The 26,068-nt window shown below is 43.8% G+C and overlaps 1 protein-coding gene across 1 annotated transcript in view; it reads left to right on the top strand.

The window, feature by feature from the left end:
• The first annotated feature begins 2,503 nt into the window (after window positions 1-2,503).
• Window positions 2,504-26,068, top strand: part of ASTN2 (astrotactin 2) — a 1,115,013-nt gene continuing 1,091,448 nt past the window's right edge. Inside the window, 1 exon segment of the mRNA XM_020990605.2 lies at window positions 2,504-3,073. Within this exon segment, the coding sequence (XP_020846264.1) occupies window positions 2,599-3,073 (475 nt within the window). The 5' untranslated portion in view covers window positions 2,504-2,598.

Genomic DNA, 26,068 nt, shown 5'->3' on the forward strand with positions numbered 1-26,068 from the left:
ACTATACATATTATATATAAACTATATATAGATATAAATTTTACGTATACATAGTTAGCATTACTTAGTTTGAAGGAATCTAATCCAATCTCCTCATTTTACCTGTGGGGGAAAACAGGACCTGAGAAGAAGTGAATTATATAATTATAGCTTGAGATCTGGAAGAGATAGTAGAAATCATCAAGTTGTTTAAAAACTCTCATTATATGTATGGGAAGACTAAGGCTAAGAGAAATGAAAATGATTCATGGAATAAGAAGTAGAAGGGAATTTAATAGTCTAACCTACTTATCCAGTGTTAGAAGGCTCTCAATGGTAATTATGGAAGTCAGTATTGCCCCAAAAAAGCAGCTAGCAAGAAACCAGAAAGGAGGGGTTGGTATCCTAACATATGACCTTAGGCAAACTCTTTAACCTCTCCAGACTTCAGTTTCCCTGTTTGCAGAATGAAGAGGTTGAACTGAATGACCTCTAAGATCCTTTTCAGACCTAAATCTATGATTCTATACCTTCAGCTAGGTGGCACAGTAGATAGAGTGCTGGGCCCGGAGTCAAGAAGACTCATCCTCCTGAGTTCAAATATGGCCTAAGACATTTACTAGCTGTGGAACCCTGGGCAAGTCACTTAACTTTGTTTGCATTTCCTGATCTGTAAAATGAGCAGGAGAAGGAAATGGCAAACCACTCCAGTATCTTTGCCAAGAAAACTCCATATGAAGTCATGAGGAGTCAGACATAACTGAACAATTAGAGATATTAAAACACCATTTAAAATTAGGTGAAAGAGATCCCAACAAAGGTAGTAGTGGGGAATCATGTGAAGGGTTAAAGAGAAAATAAGAAGGAAGAAGAGAAAATAATCAAGAGGTAAGGAGGAAATGATCTCTAAGTCTTTCCTGGCTCTAAAAAATCCTATGATCTCCATGATATTAAGCTATGAAGAAGAGAGATATGGAAAGATGGACAACAAATTGTAGGAAGAAGGTATTCTAAGATTAAAGTTAAGATGAGTAAAGAAGAAATGGTTGATAAGATGAAAGAGTGAATCTACAGGAAAGAAAAAAAAGATCAAGGAAATGGGGAATAGAGTTTAGAAAGAAGAGGCCGGTGAACAAAAAGACATATGTTAGTGAGTTGAAAGTTTGGATAGGAAAGGTTGGTCAATAGAAAGAAGATGTGTGTGTGTGAGGGGGAGAGAGAGAGAGAGAGAGAGAGAGAGAGAGAGAGAGAGAGAGAGAGGAGAGAGAGAGAGAGAGAGTATGGAACCCTACTGGAATGCCAAAGTGATGAGGGGAATTAAAGGACTGAGATGTATAGTTCAACTTCAAACAGTTCAGAGGAAGACTAGGTTAAAAAATAGAGCAGCCAAAGGCTTCTTAGCTGAGGCTCTTAGAGTGGGGAAGGGTTAAGGGGAAGTCGGGAGAGGGGCAGACAGAACTGCTTGTGTCTGCCTCACACCCTTTTCAGGAATTTCACACCCAGAGTACAAACTGACAAATGCTGAGCTCTGAGCAGCCCAGGAGCAGGCATCCAACACTAAAAAGCTCTTGGAAAACTGGGAGGGAGAGATAACAGGGACATTGCTGAGATCCTGGAGTGGAGAAGGGCTTGTTGGCCAGACTTAGTCTGCTCCAAGCTACACAGGCTTAATAAAGGTGGTGGTGGGGGGAGATGGGGAAGGGGACGGGAGTGGGAGAAGTGGGGTAGTGAAGGCAGGTTTAAGGCTCAAAGTTGAGGTATTTGCAGCTGATATAGAGAACTAAATGGAGGACAGGAGAGGTAGGTCAAAGGAGGCGTTTATCCCACGAATTTGAGGGGGGAGGGGACTCTAGGCATCAAAAGAGAAAGGGGGTGGGTGTACCTGAGGAAACACAAAGTTATATCCTCACTACATAGGGCAATGGGGGACACCCCATCCTAGGGGTGGCAGAAGGGTGGGGGGAGAGGCCATAGCTGAGACTGCCAGTTTTAGCCTGGGGTGGGGCGGGTGGAGAGAGGTGAAAGCACAAGATGACTGGACCTTGAGGGGATAAGAGGAAAGGATGGTTACTGGGGTTGGGGAGGGGGTGAAGGGGAGAAGCAGTTCTATATTGGGGATATGAGAGGAAAGGGAAGATGTTGGGGGAGGGGGGCAGATAGGAGAAGGGAGGGTCAATGCGAAGTCCTAGGAGTTGGAGGAGGAAGGGGGTAGAGAAGCTCCCGGTGAATCCGGGGCAATGCTAGGGTGAAGGGCAGGATTAAATTGGGGTGCAAGGATCTCAGGGAGTCTGACTCTTAGGGTCTTAGGTGGTCACTGCGGCGAGCCTAGAAGGTGAATGGGGAGGGGTGGCACAGGGCGGGGGGCGAAGCTGAGTGGGTCCCAGGCTGAGCCGTGGTGGGGGCGGCGGGGCTGGGGAGGCGGTGCGGGGTGGGGGGGGGGCGGTCCAGGGCCGATCGGGAGGCGGAGCCCTGGAGCTGGGGGCTGCTAGAAAGCGACTCACTCGGTTCCTTCCCTTCTAGCGTCCTTGTTCTCCTCCAGTCTCCGTCTCCACCACCAGAGCCCCTGTACCCGCCTCTTGGTGCGCCCTCCCGGGCTGCAGCTTCGCGGCCCCCTCAGGCATGGCCGACCCGAGCAGCCCCGGGCTCGGGCTCCGGTGGCGGCTGCGGCTCCGGCTCCGCCTAGGCTCGGGCTCCGGCCGCCCGTCTCTGCTGCCGCCGCCTCCCTCCGCTCCCGCCCCGCTGCTCCCTCTTCTCCTGCTGCTGGCCAGCGGGCCCGGCTCCTCCGCCTCCCGGGAACCCGACAGCTCGTGCCGACTGAAGACGGTCACCGTGTCCACGCTGCCAGTGCTACGGGAAAGCGACATCAGCTGGAGCGGCGGCCGGGCCGGGGCCGGAGCAGGAGCTGCTACCGCCGCTGCAGCCGCCTCTGCAGCCGCCGCGGCGGCCGGCTCTCTGGGCTCAGGAGGCTCCGGCTCGGGCGGCCCGGGCAGCCCCGCAGAGTCCCGGCTTCTGCTCTTTGTGCGCAACGAGCTGCCGGGGCGCATCGCAGTGCTGGACGATCTGGACAACACGGAACTGCCGTTCTTCACTCTGGGTAAGAGGCGGAACCCGGGGGTCGGAGGAGGCATAGGTTAGTGGGACCCAGAGGTGGGAGTCCAGAGCTCAGTCTGTCTCCCTCTCGCTGGACTGTCTCTCTGGGATGTGTCTTCATTGGGCATCATATTTCGGAGCTCAGACAATCCCCAGGGCCCGAATCATCCGCTCGAGAGCGAACCCCCTGATTAACCCGCGTACATCTCTGGCTTGGGGCCCGAAGAGTTAGCCCAGGGCCCCAGGGGGCGTGGGGAGCGAGGTCCTTGCATTGGACACCGAGACCGTCCTGAACGAGACTAAAGAGATAGGGGGGAAAGAGTTGGGGGCGGGGGGCTGTGATCAGAGATGGATGAGAGGAAGGGGCACCCCTTCACCACCATCAACTCTGTCAGGGGACCAGCGTACAGGTGGTTCGAGTGTGCTCTGGGAGTGGGAACCGCCGGAGGGAGGTGCCGGGGGAGAGGATGGGGTTTGACAGCTTGGGGATTTGGGATTTTGTCCCCTTTGGGGATTGGGATGAGAGATAGTGGGAGCCAAATTTCCTACCAAAGGTACCTTAGTGCTCGGAATCAATGTTGGGACACCTGGCTTTGCAGCAGTGGAGATCTAAAGAGCAGAATGCTACTCAGGGCAGACTCCGGGGCACAGAGGACAAGGAAAGAAGGTTCTCCCCCTATTTTCCCCCCTCCGGGGCGCTGTCGTGCTGAAAGAAGAGTTTAGGAGACGCATGCACTAGTTAACTATGTGTGTTGAGGGAAACAGTGGAAATTGGGGAAGACGGGACAGCCCCTCTACTGGAGCACCTGACCTCCTACTCTCACCCCTACCCCTTTTCAGTAACGGAACCTCCTGCTCTAGGGATTTGGCAGACTGGGCAAATCCTTAACGAAAAATGTTCTCTAGATTATCATCTGGTTACGATCTGAATGTGCCCAGTGTAAGGATGACCCTGTTGTCTCTCAGGGTTTTTCCTGGAAATCGCGTGGGAAAAGGGCAGAATTAGTGTGAGGTCTGTCTTCAGGTCTGCGCTGACACAATGCGGTAGCAAAGTTTGATCAGTGGCATTAGAACTCCCTATTTCTTGTCTACTTATGCCTTGTCTCCTGGTCTCTACTCCTTTCTTAGGGCACAGCTCCCCTGGCTTAGCACTCGATTTTCTGCAAATAATAACTTGCAGGACTTGAAAAAATAACAGTGAAGGCAGAACTTAATCAGAAAGTTCCGGGGCAGACTGACGCCTGCTCTGTTTGGCCAAGTCCCCAAGGAGCATTCCCTTCAGGGCTATCAGAAGAGTGGCTGGTTTTCCTCTTTGTATCTTAATTATCTAGAGCATCCAAAAAAAATTTTTTTCCCTCTCCCTCTCTTTAGCTGTCTCCTCATCCCTATCCATCCACCCATTTAGACTCAAGAGAAAGATTTATTAATACAGTGTGTCTGATAAGACACAAGCTCACCCTTCTGCTATTTATTGAAGGACCCCTCCTCCCTTGCTCTGTCCCAAATTCTTCTCAGCCCTTCCTGGGAGGCGAGAGCTGTGGGATTCTGTTCTGGATACAGATGGGGGCTTTTGGCCTGTGTTTGCTTCTAGGAAATATCTGTCAAAAGATAGAGGGACACTTTCTTCCCATTCTGTCATCACTCAACTCCTGCTCACTTCAGAAAGAGAACTTGGAGAGATGTAGTTGAGAGGACTGAGGAAAACTGGATTTAAAGTAAGATCATTCATATGCGTTTAAATCAGTGCTCTTTTTACTACCTATGACCTTGGGCAAGTAATTTCAGCTCTCTGAATCTCATTTTGCTCCTCTGTAAAATGAAAGGGGTGGACTAGATAATTTCTAAAGTCCATTCCAACTCTAAAATGCTATCATACAAAGATACTAAAGAATGGGAGCAAAATGCCTGAAAATAAATTGAATTCCTCTTTCTCCTGCTCTTCCCAAAGCTCTAAACTTCTTCTCTGTGTAAAAAAGGCAGCAGATGGGCACTTGACACTGCTCTGCTCCACTCAGTCCCGGGTTTTCTTTCCTCTCTTAGCCCTGAAATCTACAGTAACTAGAGTGCTCTTGGCTTCCCTGAGAGAAGGCTATGGGGGGAGGTGGAGCAGGCACATCAAGTTTAAGGTTCCTTCTGCGGGGTTTCCCAGGTCAGTTTATCTTACTTCTGTGGAAAAGCACATTCCTTCCCCTATAGTGTCCATTCTGCCTAGAAGGATAAAAAGGTGTTGAGGAGGAGATGATACACCACTGTGGATCAGCTTTGTGCCCCCTTTCACCTGGGCTCTTAGAGACCAGTATTGGCTCCATGGCACAAATAGCTCAGGAAGTCTGGGACTCCTAGCTCAGTCTGCTGGTTCCAGCCTTGGAGCTCAGCTCTATGATCTTGTCAGTGAAACAGCCAGGCTTCTCCTTAGGCTCACTACTGCCCCCCTTTCCCTTCTTCTGGTTCTTGGCTTCTGAGGAGGCATGCCCCAGGTCACTGAACTGAGGGACTCAGAGACTCCTGGAATGCCAAACTTCCTCTCCCCCAGCATTCCACCTTTCACTGAGCAGGCTATGTCACCCAACTATACCAAGGTCTCCTGAGTCCTTACGGAATGGGTCCAACAGATTGAGAGACCCAAATGGCAGAATTACAAGAGGGAATGTGAACAGCTTAGAGGATAGGAGAATGAGAAGCTCAAAACCTTGGGGGTGGGAGTGAAGGGGAGGAAGCTCCTGTTTGGCTGCTTGGGAAGCTGCCCTAGATCAGACTGCCCAAGGGTTTGGTGTCTTTGTGTTTTAACACATGGTCAGGATTTTCTCAGAAAAGCCCTGATCCCAGTGATTGAACAGATGAAATCATGGCATGTAAATGACTGGAACCAGAAGTGTACTGTAGGAAGCTAAAAATCCTATATTCTCATGACTGTTTGCCATGGGCAGTTGTATCTCTAGAATTCTTCTACTTTCTTCCTCTAAGAATTTCCATTCTCGCTAGGAGCCTTTATAAATGTTTTGTGATTAGAAAGTACCAGAAATTGTGGAGGCTGTGAAGTATAGTTCCATTCCTTGAGGTTAACCCCCCACCCACCTTGTAGATGATTTTCCCCTTCATCCTACTGTGATCTGTTCCTGGAGATTTGCCTGCTTCTGGGGTATGCCCTCCCCATCTCTCTCTTCTGCCCTGTGCCAGGGACCTGTGGTGGTGCTGCTTCCCGCCGGAGAATTTGGCGAGCATCAGCAGCAAGCAGATGGCTGGGGATGGATGGCAGGAGCTATGCAGAGAAACGGAGGCTTTTTATTTGTATTGGTCTGAGACTGTTTGCGGGTAAACACTGGGTGCACAGTGAGCTTTGTGGAGAGCCCTACAACTGGCTAGAAAGGGAAGATTTGGTATTCCTGCCATCCCCTCTTCCCTAGGCCTCATGGTCTTAGAGACACTAGTCTCCACCTACCTAACCATTCGGTCAGTTTTCTGCCTCTGAAGAATTCCCATGCCATATGTTTCTCCAATAGGAGTAGACACTTCCATTCTGTCTTGCTTCTGACCAGAGAAGAGATCTGGAGTTCATGAGTGTTTCCATTTGATAAAGTCTGTGGCCATTGTTCAAGGAGAGATGTCAGTGAGATGTACCAAACCTCTGATGATTGTCTGGGGCTATGAGGAGGTGGGAGTGTCTGATGAGGTTACATTTAGGTCTGTGGGGACAATTTGCTCTGTTTATTCATTCTAGTAACCCAGCATCACACTATCCAACTGATCCCCTGGGATTAAAAGTCCTCTTGGGTCCCTAAGGTGAATTTTAAAAGAGATTGTACCACCTCACCCAATATGGCTGTTTGCAATCTACAGATTTTTCCTTGTACAACTGGTTTCTTCTGTAAGCTGGACTCTGAAATCCTCCATTTTTTTTTCTCAAGTTCTCCCTCCCTGTCACCCTCTGCCTAGTGTCCTGAACAATTTACCCTGCTTTTGATGGGTGTGGAGGTGAATTACAAGTGCTGTTTCTTTCCGCATTTCCCCTGCCTTCATCTCTTCCTTCCCTGGCAGGCATGAACTTCCCTGGTTAAATAAATGGGTCTTTACTTCCCAGACGGAAATTATCAAAAATCAGAAAGGGATTAAGGGTCCTAAAATCCATGTTTCTTGGTATAGAAGACCTAAATGCAGAAAAAATCTACTTCCAAATAGAGAAGAAAATAGTGAAATTCCACTAGGATAAGAGCAAAGCAAAGATTTATTGAGCATCTTTTGAATGCTTGATACTATGGGGGATACAACCCTGAATTAGACATAGTCCTTGATATTATGGAATATACCATGGAGTTAGGGAAATAGGGCTTAAAAGTTAAATAACTAGTGAAGGAGAGAGTCAAACCATGTGGTAATCCATCAAGGATCCTTTCACTTGTTTAGGTATGTGTGTATGTGTATGTGTATGTGTGTGTTTAATTTTAAGACAATATAAGAGATGCCAGTCACAAGACTGTATATGATTAAGTGACAGATGAGCAAGACATTGGTCCAGAGGAGAAATCATTGGATTGAAGTGGTCTGGGAAAGTTTTATTGGAGTAAGGTGGGCTGGGCCTTGAAACAGGATTTGGATACTGTTGATGGTTTAGAGTAAAGCAAGGAAGCTGATATTACCTACCTGGAAGATGAATAGGAGTCCAGAGGAAAGCAAATGAAATAATGTTATTTGGGAATTGCAATGATTTAACCTTATAACTAATGTTAGTCTTTGGGTAAGTCACTTATATCTCTGGGCCTTAGTTTCCTTATTTGTATAAAGAAGGGCTAAGCTACATGATGACACTCCTATTGTTATATTTCTGTTTAACTCTGGAAGATAGGTAATACAAGCGATGTTTACCTCCATTTTACATATGAGGGGGGAAATTGGCCACATGATAATAAGAATAGGGGTCTGGATTTGAACCCAGATCATCTCTGTTTGCTTTTATCTTTGACATTCTATACAATTATAATTATGAATGCTATCAGTTATATGATGGTCATCCCATCCTTTCTCAGTCATCACCCTTTTTTATTACTTGGAAAATTGGGGAAGAAGTGGCCAAATAGGAAAGAGTTTGGCTAGAAGAGGTAGCTAGTTCAGGTCTCCTGGGTTCAGTCTTTTCATGTCTCCTCCTCTCTCTCTGCATTTCCACCACTCCCTTCCCCCTCCTTATCTCCCCCTTCCCCTTCGCCCCCCTCCCCTTAGCACCTACACACAGGTGGCCTAGATCTTACCTGGGATTTAGTTTTGATTCTAACACATACATCTAAATGTGTCTTTCCCACTGTACTTAATAGCAACCAGAGGAGGGGAAGTTCAGTTGTTTACCACCAGCTTTGATTCCGGAAAAAAAAAGGGAAAAGAGAATTTAATAACCTTACTTTGTCTTAACACCTCTCAGTAATTTCCTTTGTCATGTAAAGAGTGTAACTGAGGGGGTGTACAGTATCCTGGGGGGGGAAAGGATGGGGGAGAAAGAGAACTTGGGCACATGCAAGCTCAAACTGTCTCTTCTCAAGGTTATTTAGCTACAGGTCAGGGCTTCTTCGGAAATGTGGCCTTAAAGGGTCAGAGAGGACTACTGGTAGGAAGAAAATGACCTCTTCAGATCGACAAAGTAGAGTGCTTAGATTTCAGGATTTAGAACTGGAACAACATCAGAGATAATCTAATCTATCCATTTCATATTACAAATAAGGAAACTGAGGCCCAGAGAGAGGTCACTTTCCCACTTTTCCAAGATTATACTGGTAGGAAGTAACAGAGTCAGGACTCAAATTCAGGTACTCAAAATGCATTTTTTTTAACTAGGGTAAAATTGCCTTCTTCTGATCAGACTCCAATTCAGGTAAGATATCTCTCTTTACAGTGAAGGTCAGGACCTTCTGTGCAACTTAGAGTTCTAGAGAGCTGCCTAGAGCATTGAGAGGTAAATGACTTGCCCAGGGTCACAAACCCAGTGACGGGATCAGCGCTTGGACCCATGTCTTCCCGGCTTCAAGTCCTGCTCTGTATACACTCCACTTCTTCATATTCTGAGAATGAGGCATACATCAGTATACAGTTGGAAGGCTATGGCATATTTTTTTCTTCTTTGCCTCACTATATTGTCAATTACATTTTTCTTTTCCATGTTATATGAGGATTTCATAATGGCTGGCAGCATCCTGGGGTATCTCTAACTAGAGACTAGTGCTGTCAGGTAGCAGTATGATTCCACTTCTTCCTAGCCCCCAATTCCCTCTTAAAATTCCCACTTTGCTCATTCAAATCTGATTACTGCATCTTTTTTGAGAGTCTCTCTACCCCAGAAGTAGCTGTGTTCCTCGTAGTTTTTTTTTCAGTGATCTAGAAGCAACATAAATGTATTTTTTTGTTGGAAAATGTAGATAAGGGATTGGATGGATGGTGGTATAGCAGATCTTTTTTTCCTGTTGTTTAGAGGCAAGAAGGCAGGAAGAAGTGGGCTCAGTCAGTTGAGATTCCAGGGCTAAACACAGCCCTGGTTTTCTGGAGCCACAGAAGCAAAAAGAAAACTACCGTTGTGAGCCGTGGCGTGGCTGAGAGCCTGACCATTTTTACCAGCTCCGAGTACTGAATTGGCCCTGTGGGAGGCAGCTCATTCTGTGTATCTTAATCAGTGTACACCGAATGCAGGAGTTAGCTTACTCTGAACCGGCTAGCTTTCCCTGTTCCACACAGGCTCCTACCTTTCAGCACCCCCTTTGTTAGAAACCCGCTTAGACCCGGCTGCCTTCAGAAAGACCAGAGCCGGGGAGGGGAATAGCAGATGAGGAAACTGGAGGAAAATGCAAGCCTTGGGATAAATCTAACAGAAAGCATGACCATGACAGATGACTTTAATGATGTGCTAGAAAGAACTGAGTATATCTGGCACTCTGGACCCAGGTTGACAATTACAATCTCCCTCTCTTCTTCCTTCCCCTTCCCAACCCCTAATAGGGTAGGGTAGAGGAGAAAGAGAGAGAGGCCTTTGGAGAAATAGAGTGTTATCCTTACAGGAATGATTTTAGCTTATTAAAACACTTATGAATTTGGGGGTGACTTGTTGCCTTTGGGGGAAGGAGGGAAGACTTTCCTCTCCCCCATATTAATCAGGAAGTCTTTGGAGAGCAAAAGGTGAGGTTACTTCTCCCATGGAGGAGAAAACCCAATGAGCCAGGGTATTTTCACAGGTCCTACATCCAGAGAGACAGAGCCTCTTTAAAGAGCCCTTGCTTTTCCAAGTACCTATACTGACCAGCTAGTGGCAACAGAAGATTAACTATAGCAGGGAAAGGGAAGCAACTCCTTTTTAACCGAATTTCAAGGCAGTCTTCCTAGAGGATGCCCAGAAAGGAGGTTGACCAGTGTTGCCTATTTTCTACTCATTTCTTACATGCTTTATTTTTTCCCCCTCACCTTCCCAGCCTCTTTTTTGGTGAGCAGAAGCTTAACAGGTCCTACAGCACTCAAGATTCAGCTGGCCCCAATAGCATACAACTATGGTAGAGCAGTGGATATGGAGTAAAGAATCTGGGATTCAATCCTGATTTAATTAATTACTGGCTCAAGGGCACACGAATAACTTCTCTCTAGGCCTCAGTTTCCTCATCTGTAAAATGAGAAAATTGTACTAGAAGATCTCTAAGAATCTTTCTGGCTTTAGATCCTATGAATTCAATGTAGACATGTATCTTAATAATGGCTCTGATTTATATTTTTGATCAGTTGTGCCTGACTTTTCATGACCTCATTTGGAGCTTTCTTGGCAGAGATATTGGAGTGGTTTTGCCATTTCCTTGTGGAGCTCATTTTACAGATGAGGAAACTAAGGCAGACAGGGTGAAGTGATTTGCCCAGGCTCACACGGCTACTAAATGTCTGGGGCCAGATTTGAACTTGGGAAGATGTCTTCCTGACTCTGGGCCCAGCACACTATCCACTACACCACCTAGCTGCCCTAGGATTTATATAAATCTTTACATATGTTATCACATTTGAGCCTTACATTGATCCTGTGGAGTAAGTGCCATTAGTATTCCCATTTTGTAGATGAAGAAACTGAGGCTGAGAGGGTTTACTGGTTAAATGACTTTCCCAAGGGGTACCCAACTTATTTGCATGTGAGAACTTAGAATTGTGCCTTCTCTCTCTTATATAACCCACTACAACCTTCATAACTCCCTATCTTCACTAATATGACCCATTTAACACTGACTTTTCACCATAGAGTTACTGTTGTGACCTGTTATGTCTTTGTGTGTGTGTGTGTGTGTGTGTGTGTGTATGTGTGTGTGTGTCATTGCCATCAAATCATGTGCATGAATATGAGGTAGATGGAATACTGGACCTGTCAGGGAGCTCTAGGTTCCAAGGCTGCCACAGGTATTTACAACATGACCATTGATGAGTCATTTCATTTCTATAAGCCTCTGTTTTCCCATCTGCATAATGGGAATAATAACATCTGTAGTTATCTGCCTTGTGGGCTTAAATGGGATAATATATGGTAAATGCTTCTGAAACTTTAATGTACAATATGAATGTCAGCTGCTACTATTACAAGTCAAAAAGAAACCAATTACATAAGGCAAATATGAGTCCTGAACTCAATCCAACCACCTTCTAAAGGGGCATTCAAAGTGTTTTTAGAACAGACTCAGGAAAAGAAAATGAATCCCTGAATTACGTTACTTTCATTTATACCTTTTGTTTTTATATCTTTTTCATTTCCAAATATATCCCTTTTCCCTCCCCTCCCTATCCACTGATTTATCCTTTGTAACAAAGAATAATATTTTTTAAGAGTGGAGAGAGCAGTAGATTTCAACAAAACTAATCAAGACATTACTTATGACTGACAGTATATAAAATATTTCATACCCATAGTCCTCCAACTTTGCAAAGACAGGCAGAAACTCTATTTTCCCAAGTCTTCTCCAGAGCTGAGCTTGGTCATTATTACAATATTTTGTTTTGTTGTAACCTTTGCATGTTAAAGAGGGGCAGGGAGGAAAGGTCTATCAGCCAGAAAACACTTTAGTTCTGTTAGCTAGCTTTGTGACTTTGGGCAATTCTCTGCCCCATTCTGGGTCTAATCTTCTACATCTATAAAACAAAGTTGGACTAGAAGACCAGTAAGGACTCTTTTTGACCTATACAATCCCATGAACGTCTGTGTAGTATTTCTAGTGAAAATAAAGTTGGGTCTGAAGCAGAGAGGCTCCATTTCTATTCTAAGTTCACTCAGTTCATTGGGAGGAGCCTTACCACCTGAGGAAATTAATCTAATTCACATTTTCTTTTTGCGCCTTAAATCTTTAAAATGCTTATACTTACTACCTCAGAGAATGTCTTGGGTAGGGGAAGATTGGGGACACTATACAGAAGTAGGAGTTATAGTTCTGAGTCTTTGGCCTCTTGGATAGAACATGCTTCCCACTGTTGTGGTCCTCTTTTTATTAAACAAGGATAAGGGGATTATAGTTAGGAAAGTAGCCAGGATGGCTAAGGATCATAGGGATCATAATTTAAATCCAGAAGGATTCTTAGATAACATCAAGTTCCCCCACCTAATTTTACAGGTGAGGAAACTGAGGCTCTAAAATGTTGAATGGCTTACTCAAGGTCATACAGAGAGCAAATGCAAGAGCCAGGATTAAATCCCAGGCCTTACAATTCTAACTAAATCCAGCATTCGTCACTGATAAGGATCATAGTGCAATAGAATTAATGCAATGGGGACCTTAAAGTCCATTTAGTCCATCTACTTAGCATTAGAGACAGGAAATTGAGGTTAAATAGTTGGCAGCTAGATGGTACAGTTGATAAGAGTGTCCGGGCTGAAGTCAGGAAGACTTATCTTCCTGAGTTCAAATCTGGCCTTAGACACTTACTAGCTGTGTGACCCTAGGCAAGTCAATTTACCCCTTTTGCCTCAGTTATGTCATCTATAAAATGAGCTGGACAAGGAAATAACGAATTACTCCATTATTTTTACCAAGAAAACCCCAAATGGGGTCATGAAGAGTTAGATGTGAATCAATAACAACAAAAAGTTAAAGTAACTTGAAGGTCATATAGGTAGGTAATAAATGATAGGAGGATTTGAACTGAGGTCCTCTGACTCCCAAGCCAGTGCTTATTCCATGATGCCACAGAAAAAAAAATATAGCATAAAGTTGGAAATGAACATAACATGACTGTAGGATGTTAACAATACCTGATGTGAGCAGAGTGTATATTGGTTAAAAAGGAGGGGTATTGAAGGGGGGAATGTAGGAGAAAATCCAATATTAAACAACTTTGAAAGAAGGATAAGTAGCATTTATATAGCACTTTGTGGTGATAAAGTCTATCACTTTATTTGAGTTAGGTAATACTTGTATTATACCCATTTTCCATGAGAAACCTAAGGTCCTCATGCACACTGCTCATAATGTAGGAAGGTAACGGAAACGAACATTTATTAAATGCCTACTGTTTATCAGGAGCCCATGTTTCTGGATTGCCAAAGCCAGTGCTCTCTTCTCTATTGAATTTAGAGGTGTTTAGTCTGGATATTACAGGAAATTGTGAGCCATTAAAGACTGAGCAGATAAGGCAATGAACATGGTCTTTAAGGAATATTAATCTGGCCAAATGTGTATGAGGAGAGCCTGAAGTTAGAACAAGGAGGAAAGACTGTTGCAATAATAACGACCCATTTCTGAGAGAGGGAGTTTAAGATGCCCTTTCAAATCTTCAAGCATTATAGAAATGTGAGCTGTTTGCTATTATCATTATTATTATTATTACTGGCAGAAGGTCATGGAGACTTGGATATTCACAGTTTGTTATCCTTTTAGTACCCTCCTTCCAAAGATTCCTCTGTCATGTGAATGTATACAAAGTGCAGAAACATTGGGTTTTCATTCTATTTCCCTCCCCATCCTCATTTAATAGGAAAACAGATTTTGTAGGAACTTTCTGAGAAAGGGCTCTAAAGGCAGCATGCCTAATTATGCAGCTGTCTCATCAGAATTAGCAACTACTGGGAGGTGGTGGTAGTGATGATATAACCTGGAGAATGTCAGAGGCATTTAGCTGCAGTCCTGCCTGGTCAGAGCTGTGTCCTGTGTCTTTGCTCTGTCCAAAGAAGCCATCAGCCTATAGATGTATGCACCCCAGTTGTCCCACTCCATTCTCCTGGCATTGATGGAGCTCAGTTCCAGTATGACTTACACTCCCTGCTATGGCCCTTACGGTTAACTTCATGAAAGTCAAGCTTTGAAAATTGACTTTGCAAGCTCTCATCCTGAGGTCTCCCTCCATGTTTCCTTGCCTTTCCTCACCCTATTGTGCGTGGTTTGGTGGTTTGGCCTCAAAGGACCCTATTGCAGAGGAGCAGAAAGAACTTAGAACCCAGAGGTAGGAGACTCTAACCCTTCGTTGTATTATATTTTAATCTAATGCTGTACCCCACATTGTGTTTAACATTTTAAGCTTCATAGGGAGACCGTATAGTGTACTAGAAAGTGTTGGACTTAAGGTGAAAATTCCTGGGTTCAAATCCTGACTCCAGCACTGACTAGCTTTATAACAATGGGCCACCACATCTCCTCCTGTCTGAGACTCAAGTTCATAGGATTATATGTTAAGAGATTTAGAACTAGAAAGGACCTTCCAGTCCAGTAGTCCAAAACCCTCATGTTACATATGGGGACACAGAAATTCAGGTGGTATAGTGACTTGCTCAGTTTTACACAAGAAAGTAAGACTAAAGATTGTATTTGAACTTGGGTCCTCTGACTCCAGAATTAGTGTTCTTCCCATTCTACCACATAGTTTCACTCACAAGTATTTGGATGTAGAGCAGAGGTATCAACCATGAAATGGAGTGTTGAAACTGGAACTATATTGAAAATGTAATTGGAAAATATTTAACAAAATAAACAAAAATACAATAAAGCATAGATGATGTCAATATATGGTATCCTAAATCAATATGCTGTGCAAAAATACTTAAGTACAGCTTAGGCTTACCCCCCCGCTTTTTCTTTTTTGAGTTTGATATCATTGCTAAAGGGAGGAAAACTTGCCCTTCTTCCTCCTTGTCTCCCCCTCCAGGACAGCATGAGTTACTACATCAGATTTTTTAACAAGTACTGGAGCACCTGGAAAGAGTTCTTTCACTTTCCTATGACTCATTTTCTCCCACATTCAGGAAGCAGGTTATTGCTGTTCTCTGAGTCGAGGATTAGGGGGAGGAAAAACTGAAAAAAAAATCTCGGACAGCAGAACTGGAAGGGTGAGGAAAGTGTATTTAATGAATTCATTTTGATCAATTCATCTTATTCCAACATTTATTTTACATATGACAGAGTTAAGATGCCTTAGACCAGTGACCTCCAAGCTTTCGAACTCACCACATAAGTAACCATATTTTACTACGCACCCTTAATATGTGAATACTTATTTACAAATTACATACATATAATACTGTACTAATATTTAGGTAACTCATAAAACTTACACAAAAATAGAAAATAATAAAAGGATAAGTTAAAGGTCAACTAATATTTACTTTTAGAGTCAGTAAGAAGACACTGGAGTTTAAGTGTAAAGGTGGAATGATTAGACTTGTATTTTATGAAAAAAAAAATCACCTGGAAGCTGTGTGGAGGATGGATTAGAGAGGGCTAAAACTGAGGCAGAGAGACTAATTAGGAAGCTATTGCAATTGTCCAGGAGGTAAGTGATAAAGCAGTGAACTAGGATGGTAGTTGTATGGGAAGAGTAAAAGGGAGGCATGTGAAAAATGTACTACGGGGAGAAAAGACAAAATTTGGCAACTACTTAGATAAGTGGAAGAAGGGAGAGTGAAGAGTCAAGAATGAACTAAGGTTGTGAACCTCAGTGACTAGAAGGATGGTGTTTTCCTCTGCAGAAAACTGACAGGTTTTTTTTGGGGGGGGAGTAGATAATGTGATGAGATCTTTGATGCAGATAAAAATCCATCCATGCATGCTCATCCCATGAGACTCTTTGTATCACTTAAAAAAAAAAGATGTGGAAAGGAACATGAGGGAGGGAGATGGTCAATAGGGCTCTTACACCCTAGCTATAGCCTTGGAGTACAAAGCCCGCTGTCTGCTACAGATGCCAGGTGATCTGGGGCCAGAGTGTATGAAGGCTAAGACAAAACCCTACAGTGGGTTGATCGTGCACTCCTTCGGATCATGCCACCTACTCTCAAGGATGCGCACTCATAGCACCTTTGGAGACACAGAGGAGTGAAATGACTTGCCCAACGCCACACTGGCAGTTAATAGCAGAGACAGCCTTGGAACCCAGTTCTTTTGATTCCTGGCCCAGTGTTCTTTCCATTATAGCAGACTGGCTTGTTTTCCCCTTAGAAAGGATAAGAAGGCTAGAATTGAGCATTGATTCCCTGCTGTTTCTGAGGGGGTGGGAGTAGTATCTGGGGTTGCCTGAGGTCGGTCTGCACAGAGAAGCTCTTAGATAGTGAGTCTGAAGCAGGTGGAGGGTGAGCATCCCTCGCTCCCTTCTCCTCAAGCCTGACAAAGCCCTGCTCTCATGCAGCCAGCTAAGTCACGAGTGGCTTTGCAAGCAGCCAAAAAGGGAAAGAAATTTTCCATTAAGTAGCATCAGCAGTAAAGAGATTTCCAGTCACCTGGTAATAGCTGAATTTAGGGGAATCGTTTCCTATATTGGTCAAGGTGGGGACACAGTCATGGGAGGGGGAGTAAGGAACAAATTGTTTACCTACAACAGAGCTGTGAATTGTCTCTGTGTGTAGGGAGGGGGAGGAAAGGATACATGTCAGGTGTAGCTATAAAGCAGTCAGACTGGTTATTTAACAACCAGCAGAACTTACCCATAGAATCATAAAAGAAGAATGTTAGAGTTAGAAGGGGCCTTAGAACAAAGCACGTTAGAATATAAAACGTCAGAGTTAGAAGGGATTGTAGAACAACGATTCTTTTAACATAAAATGTTAGTGATGGAAAGGATGTTTAGAGATGATAGAGTCTGACCCCCTTGTTTACAAATAGGGAAACTGAGGCCTTAAAGGCATGGAATTATAGAAATGGATGGCATCCTCTTAAAGTATTGCCTTTTAAAGACTGTATCCATATAGTAATATAATAAGCCTTGCTTCCTCATTTCAAACAATAGCTGGAACTCTTTCCAGGGAACTGTCTTTGGGGATTATGATTATTCCTTCTCAAAATTCTCAATGGCAGAAAGTCTGGATTTTCTGGGGGTGTATTTCTTGGAAATCATCATTTTGTGCCACACATACTAAATTAGGTACATGGTCAACTGGGGTTTATAAAACAATACAAGGTGAAGCCTTGGGAATGAGACTGGTTTCCTTATGATGGGGTGAAACTATTTTTGAAGAAAATTCTCAAAAAAGATTCCCAAAATGGCGTGAGCAATGGTACCAGGAACGTGCTTTGGGGCAGGATGATGTAGTGGTAAAAAAAAAAAAATTGGATTTAAAGTTAGGAGACCTGCATTTGGATCATGGGTCTGACATTTATCTGTGTTACCTAAGACAAATCATGTAACCTCCCTTACCCAAGCTTCATTTTCTTATTCTGTGTCTGTCTGATCTCTTTAACTAAATTATGACTACTAAATGACTTTGTCTCCTTCCCATCACAGCAAGTTTCCAGGTGGCTTAAGGTCAGAAGCCTCCATACCAGAGTAATAACTAGGGTGAGGTGACTAGAGCTTTGTCCCAGGTTTTAGACATCTGAGTGATGGACTGTCTCCCTGCTGTACTCATCTAGCCCTTCTCCTCCTGATCCTCCCCACTGGTTCCACGTGGTATGAATGTCCTTGCTCAGCCCCTTTCCCAAAATTAATTGCTTTACATCTACTGTTTTTCTCACCTGACTCTTCTCAGGGATCTTTGGCCAAGCTGTCCCCTTTCCCAACACAATTGTGCCTAATCCACGTGGACTGTCCTTTACTCTACGTGGCACGGTACCAAGTCAGGGAATGTGGGCATTGCTTAAGATCTCTAGCCCAGACTTGAGAATTCTAGACCTTCCTGCTCACCAGATGAGCCTTCCTTACCCTGGTCCTGTGTTGCATCCTCCCCAACAATGCTGCCCTGGGTCCTCCACCCACAAAGACCGTCTTGAGGTCTCTTTTGGTTCAGGCTCTCTTTTGCTCACACAGCCTTCTGAGATCCCGCCTTAGGGCTCTAGGTCTCTCCCACCCTGCTCCCCTTGAAATGAATGTATCCCTTGAGTTAACATTTGTATTTACTATTCTGCTGAATACTACTATCTGCTTGGCTGAGGTTAGGCTTATAGTAGTGACATGATTTGCATTTTGGGTTGCATTTCACCTCCCACCAGCTGAGAAAAGGGAGATTTGATCAAAAAGAAATACAATTTTCTTCCAAAGGGAATTACTAGAGAAAACCCAGAAAGTCACATGAAACATTGTAGGCATAGTTTTCAGGAGTCCATCCCTTTTCCCCCCACCCCATCCCCACTTCACAGCATGTGAGACTATAGATGAGTTACTAGACCCCTCTTGGCCTTAGTTTCTCCATGAGTAAATATGAGCAGTTTGGATGGAACAGTCTGTGAGGGTCGCTTCCAGTTTTGCGTTTTCTAATTCTCTGTGGGAGGTAGAATGTGTTGAAATGGAGGGAGGCCCTCCTCCACTGAGCTGCCTAAGGCCAGGGGAAAGTGAAGGGTTGATTCTCTCTCTTCTTTATTCCCTCCCTCTTCCTCCTCTTCCCTCCCCCTTCCCCAGGGCTGAGAAGATCAATCCACTGACTCTGAACCCAGGTGCAACTCTGAGTTTTCAAGACCAGCCACACTCATTTGTTAGGGAACCTACTTCAATTACTTTCTCCCCTGTCTTCCCCTAGGGAGGGAAATACTGACGGCTAAGAGTAACCAATTATCTGCCTGCCAATAGCTGAGCTGCTAGAATGTGGTTTCTTTTCCTTCTTTTTTTTTTTTAACCTCTTCACTCCTATTTTTATTCTTGTTCTTTGCTGAGCCAGACTGATCTGTGGGAAGCTTTCTCCCATCACAGGGTTGCCATTTCAAAGCTGCTGTAAGAAGCAGACCAGAAAATAGGACATAGTCCAGAAACAATTCTGGACTAAATGCATGGCCTTGGTCAAGTCCCTTCTCCTTTATGGGCCCCAATTTCCCCACCTATAATATGGCAAGTTGTTTGTTAAGATCTGTTTAAGCTTTAGATGCTATGATCCCAAACAAGTGCTGAGATCTTGAGTCTAGTTCTAGGCCTACCACTAAATTGTTCTGTGACCTTGGGCATGTCCCTTCCACTCTCTGGGTCTCTTTTGCTCCTCTATGTGATAGAGGAGTCAAATTTGTTGTTGTTCAATTGTTTTTAGTAGTGTCCAACTCTTTCTGACCCCATTTGGGGTTTTCTTGGCAAAGATACTGGAGTGGTTTGCCATTTCCTTCTCCAGCTCATTTTACAAATTAGGTAAACTTACCCAGGGTCACACAGCTAGTAAGTGTCTGCAGCCAGATTTGAACTCAGGAAGATGAATCTTCCTGACTCCAGGTCTGTCACCTCTACCCATTGTGCCACCTATCTGCCCTAGGAGTTGTATGAAGTGGTTGTTTAATATCCCTTCCAGCTCTAAAAATTCTGTGATTCCAAGAATACAGGTTGGTGGGGTAACTGGTAGCTAGAAAATCCCTGTGGCTGATTCCTTGCACTGTAGGAAATGTTGAGAAAACATATTACATAATTCACGACTACTTCCCCTCCAGAAGATGAAGGGCAGGCACACCAGCATCGGAGGGACCATTGTGAAAAATAAAAGAGTTCAGAGAGGTCTTAGGTGGGACAGCTAGCACAGCCTACCTTTCAAGTCTGGGTACAAGGGGAGGTCATTTCTGCCTCTTCTTTTCTTAAGTGAAAAATGTGTTCATGACTTTTCTCCTAGAGGAGCCAGTGGAGTCCTTGGGTATGAATTGCAAGGGCAAAGGACACTTTGTTGTTGTTGGATCATTTTCAGTCATGTCCAGTTCTTTGTTACCCCAGCTGAGGTTTTCTTGGCAAAGAGTAGTTTGTCTTTCCTTCTCAAGCTCCTTTTACAGATGAGGAAATGGAGGCAAATAGAGTTCAGTGACTTGCCCAGGGTCACACTGGTAGCAAGTGTCTGAGGTCAAATTTGAACTCAAATCAGTGGGTCTTCTTGACTCCAGGCCCAGCACTCTATTCATCGCACCACCTAGCTGCCCCACATAGGACATAAAATACAATGAATTAGAATTGTATAGTTAAAAGAGCTCTGCATAAGGAGTCTTCGGACATGGGTTCTTGCCCCATCTATGTTATTGGCTAGCTGTGTGACTCTGGATAATTTCATTGCTTTTCTTTGGGCTTCAATTTTCTCCTCTGTAAAAGGAAGAGACTGGGAGAGATGAACACTGAAGTGTCTTCAAAGGACATAAAAATTGATTACGCATCTACTATGTGCCAGGTAATGTGTGTTAAGTTCTCCTTTGATCCTCAGAACAACCCTGGGAAGTAAGTGCAATTATTATCCCCATTTTATGATTGAGAAAACTGAGACAAAGGTTAAGTAACTTGTCCAGGGTCTCACAGCTAGCAAGTGTCTGGGATCTAATCTGAACTCAGTGTTTTTTCATTACAGGTCTAGTACTCTGTCCACTGTGCCAACCAGCTAACTCTGAGGAAGCTGCCTCTGAGCTGCCTTCCAAAGCTTTAGGACTGAAAGGGACTAACGCCTTGAAGGAGATCATGTACTCCAATGCTTTCATTTTATGGATGAAGAACTGAGGCTCATGCTAGGTGACCTATTCAAGGTCAAACAGATAGTAAGTGACAGAGTTGGGATTCAAGTCCACGTTCCTGACTCCAGACTCAATACTCTTTCCATTATATTCTGCTTAGACCAGATGAGGGAACAGAGGATCCAAGAAGGGGAAGTGACTTGCATCACAACCCATAGCTAGTAAATAGTTGAACGAAGACTCCCACTCATGCTTTATGAATCCAAATCTAGTATTCATTCTACTAGACCATACTCTGACCTAATGCAGGGCTTTCATCCAAGAGTTCACATGGCCTGCATCTTGGGGGGTGGGGGTGGGTAGAATTAGAAATCTCTATCTCTCTGTCTTTCTCTGTCTCTCTGTCTCTGTCTCTCTGTATATTAATGTGTGTATATGTGTGTGTATATATGTGTGGGTGTGTATATATATATGTATGTGTATATGTGTGTGTATATATGTGTGTGTACACACACACACACACACACATATTTGTTAGGGGAGCTAAAAGAAGAAACAAAACCCTCTGATGGTGGAAAGAAAGGTGGGAAGGAGGTGGGTCAATTATAAAAGTGAATTGGGGGCACTTGTTTCTTTTTTTCTCATATGATTTGACATGACTGATAAAGCAATCCTCCCCAAAGAAATTTCTCAGTAAATGAGGCAGAATGGCATTGTGCTGGGAAAAATCTTCTGAAACCTAGGTTGGATTTTTATTTCGCAGTTTTTTATTATTTAAGAGCCTTTGTAGCATGGAATAGTGGAAAGAGAACTAGTGTCTGAGCCAGGAAGAAGTTCAAGTTCTTCCTCCAATCTATAGACTACATAGGCCTGGGTTTATCATTTAACTACTCTGGGCTCCCAGGCAACTCTCTGGTGCAGGTCTACATTGGGAAAGGGAGCTCTTCACTGTGAGGAAGGAAATGGTAGATCTCACCCCCTTACTCATTCCCTCTCTTGCCAAAATAAGAACCCCTGTCATAGACTGTCAAAGTTTGAAGAAAATTGCGAATGTAGAATGTGAAAATTTGGAACGTCAAAAGGTATAGCCAGGAAGGACCTTAAAGGCTATCTAGTCTTCCTCTCTTACTTTGCAGATGAAAAGATTGCAGCCCAGACAAGTCACTCAGGTTATGTGCTGCTGGGATGTTCTTTGAGACTGGTCAGAGGGCAGGAAAGGATACCAGACCAAAATTAAAAGAACTAGATTCTGGCATCACTTTTGTCACTAATTTGTTATGTAATTTTGCTTTCTTAGGGATTAATTTTACTCAATTTGTTCCTGGAGAAAGGGTATTGGATTTGGAGTCAAGGAACCTGCATTGGAATCTTACCTCTGCCTATTGCTACCTGTGTAACCTGGGGCAAGAACTGTTTCTTTATCTGTAAAATGAGAAGATAGGGGTGGGCTAGACTAGTGGTGTCAAATTGAAATGGAAAGTAGAAGCAAGAACTAAACAGGATCCTTATGGGAGGCATATTGACCTAGAAAACCATATAAGAGCATTATCTATGTTTTATTGTATTCTTATGGTATTTTGTTTTTATTTTATTACTTTTTAATATTTTGGTACTTATTTATTTTGTATTTTATTTTTACTATTTATTTCGTTAAATATTTCCCAGGTTTTTGTTTGTTTGTTTTTTGTTTGTTTTGTTTTATTTTTTAGTCTTGCTCCAACCACATTTTGGAGGGCAGTGTGTTTAATATTTCTGGACTAGATTATTTGGGTTCTAAATCAATGATTCTTCCAGATTGTTCCAAATCTCTTTTATTTCTTTACTTCATCCACAAAGTAATTTTCACCTCTTACTTACTTTTCACAAATAGACCTGTGATTATTCAGGGCAGGTATTTTCCCTTTTTATAGATGGGGAGCCTGAGGCTCAGAGAGGTGAATTCTTTTTCTTCAAGGTCACACAGCAATTTGTATAACAAAGCCTTGACTAGAGGCCAAGGCCCTTAATCCCTCCTCCAGTGCTTTAAAGCTAAGCTCTTTTAAACCAGAGAGAGGGAGAAATCAGTAAGAGATGAACTGTTTTGCAGAAAGATCTTGAAGGACTCATCTTTTAGGCAAATGAGCTAGGTGTCCTCTATAGATTGTGTCCCATTCTAGCGTTGCTTTCTCTAGTTCTGATTCTCTAGCTTCCACATTCGTTGGTGGGAGTTGGAGAGAGAACGGGAGTATATTTTAGCTATTTGCAAAGTGTCCTAGTGGTTTATGAGGTGCAGAGTATAATTCAAAATCCATTTTTTAGGACATCTCGCCTTATGAAGTCTCCATCAGTGGGAACAATTGGAAATTTGTTTTGACTAAATGGGCGCTCTTTTAAAAACATTTCATTGGTCCTTCCCTCCTTTCCTTCCTGTAGTTTTCAGGGACACTATATTAATTGCTAAGTCCATGAGCCCTTCAGTGAGTAAAGGGATTAGGGGAGGGGGAAGAAAGGAGTAGGTAGGGGAACAGTGTGAAGGCTATAGAGGAACCACAGACTCCATTAACAGGGCACCAGGGGCTAGCAGCTGGCCAAATAAAAAACAATCTCTCCTCCTTCTATATAGGGTCATTTTCCTCGATCATCACTCACTAGAAAATGGCTTTAGGCCTATGTTGAGGCCTAGAAGAATCCATGTTCCTAACCTCCTTCTGCCTTTACCAATTACTGTATTTGTCTGGCTATATGAAATCCTCCTTATTCAGGGAGAAAAAATGTTGCCAGACTTCCCTGAACCTTACAAACTAACAACAGCTGTATGCTGCTGGGGCTGGGGGTAGAGTGTGGAGAATGAAGGGGAGGGAGGAGAAGGGAATGAATAGATATTGGGGTTACTACTGAAATCTAGAAGTTACCTACTCAGAAGTAAAAAAAATCATGATCTCATTTTTTTAAGTTCCAGCAGGGCTTGGAATATTTTAGAATCTTAACAGTTAGAAAGAACCTCAGAGGTCATCTAATCCAGCTGTGCCACCCCACCCCCACCTGCTGACCCCTACTACCACTACCTCATCACTACCACCACCACCCCCATCTCCACCTCTACCACCTCCAGCCCCACCCCCACCTGCCAACCACCCCACCCCCACCCCCACCACTACCATCCCCACCACTACCACCACTGCCACCACCTTCACCCCCACCTGCCAACTACCACCATCACTACCAGCACCACCACCACCACCCACAGTCTCCATACTTCCAATAACTTATCAAAATTTCTTGGCTGTTCTCCAGCTTATAAATGTCATCAGCTATCATTTCCAAAACTGTGCAGTTTGTAATCTGAGAAGTTTGTCAATGAACCTGCAAATTTAGCATAGATTGGGGAGGTGTATTTGGTAAGGAGAGAGGGAAGTGGGGGGGATAAAAAAAGGGGAGGAGGAAGCAATGGAGACCTATAAGACGCTGTCCCTGCATTTGACTGTCTTAGTCTCTAAATGAATAGAAAATACTTGCCGTCTATCATTAAATTCAAGCTTGTCAGGCTGACTATAAGTAGTAGAGAAATTCAGAGAATTCCTAATTCTAATGTACTTTCTAACACCCTACTCTGCTATTGAGCTTTATAACAACTAGGCTCTCCTTTGATGCTCCCCTTCCACTTCTCCAGTCTCTAAAGATAGGAAGGGAAGAGTACTAGACAAAAGGTCCGGAGAGCTGAATTCTAATCCTGCTATCGCCATTAGTTTGGGGCAAGGGAGAGTCATGCTCTTTCTCTCTCTGGCTGTCTCGGTCTATCTCTTTGTCTATCTCTCTAGTCTTCCCCTCAGAGGCAGCTAGATGCTGAGGTGGATAGAGAGCTTGGCCTGGAGTCAGGAAGACCTGAGTTCAAATCCAGCCTCAGACACTTACTAACTGTGTGACCTTGGTCAAATCATTTAACCTCTTTTTGACCCAGTTTCCTAATCTGCAAAGTGAAAGTAATAATAGTACCTACCTCTCAGGGATGTTGTGAAGATCAAACAAGATAATATCTGTAAAGTACCTAGCACAGTGCCTGGCACAGGGTAGTCATTATACAAATGTTGTTATCTCCCAGTTTTCTTCATAGTAAAATGGGGTTGGAGAGAGTTTTAGCCTAAATAATCATACTGGAAGGCAATGGCAACATCTGATGATTGTCTTCTGGCTCTGGCTTAGCCTGGCCTAATTGCTGGGCCACAAAAGATTTTACTGGGATAATTTAGATAAATCAGGCCCTTGACTGTTAGCTCAAGTGTTATTTATCTAGGTAACACAATACTTTAAGGCAGTTAAAATGCATGTATCTCTAGACCACAGATCCTCAACCTTTTCTGGGTCACAGACACCTTTGGTAATCTGGTGAAGCCTATGGGATCCCTACATATTGTTACTTACATTTATAATTGAAGGAAATGCTAACTTTCACTTAGAGGATAGTGAAGATAATGATGTGATCTGTGTGTTTATTTTTGTTGTTGTTGTTGTTCAAGTTTATGGACCCCTAGAAATCTATCCATGGATCCCTTGGAAGTTCATGGAGCCAGGTTAAGAAGCCTTAATCAAAAGATCTGTAAGAAATGATAAAGACTCCAGACACAGGGAGGCAATGGGTCTTCTGCAGGTGTCTACTTAGCCCCCTTCCCTTAGGGTTGGCTCTGCCTGGGACATAGAGGAGAGAGCATGTAGCTTCTGGCTTTGGCTTTCATTCTGGGAGACAGGTGCAGATAGAGCCGTCTGATAGGAATACACCTGACAGGAAGGCATGGGCCCAGGCTTCCCTGGTTGTTTCATGGAAGATTTATTAGTGTTTCTTTGAGAGAAAACTCCTGAAACCTCTCCCCTGTGAGTGATGAAATCTATATGGAATTTATAAGGCTGGCTGGGTTTTGCTCATATTCCCCTCCAGGAGCAATGGCCATGAGCTCTGATGGTTACTTCCCTGTTTGGCCCTCTGGGTGAATTAATAAGACAGTGACATGTCCTGTAGGGGCTGCCATGGTGGGCCCCATAGCCTTACAAAGAGCACAGCCCATAGGGGATGCTCGTCACAGGATTCACTGGGTGCTTTGGTGAAGGGAAGAGAGGAAATTGAGGTGAGTCTTGGGGCTAACCTGGGCAAGAGACCCCTTGCTCATTACCTCTGAAAGGCTGTCTCTGGGGAAATAGGTAATACTCATTTCAAGTGACAGATTTGCTTATTCTCTCCT

The sequence above is a fragment of the Phascolarctos cinereus genome, unplaced genomic scaffold (assembly GCF_003287225.1).
Source record: "Phascolarctos cinereus isolate Bilbo 61053 unplaced genomic scaffold, phaCin_HiC Scaffold_2;HRSCAF=192, whole genome shotgun sequence".
Lineage (NCBI taxonomy): Eukaryota > Metazoa > Chordata > Mammalia > Diprotodontia > Phascolarctidae > Phascolarctos > Phascolarctos cinereus.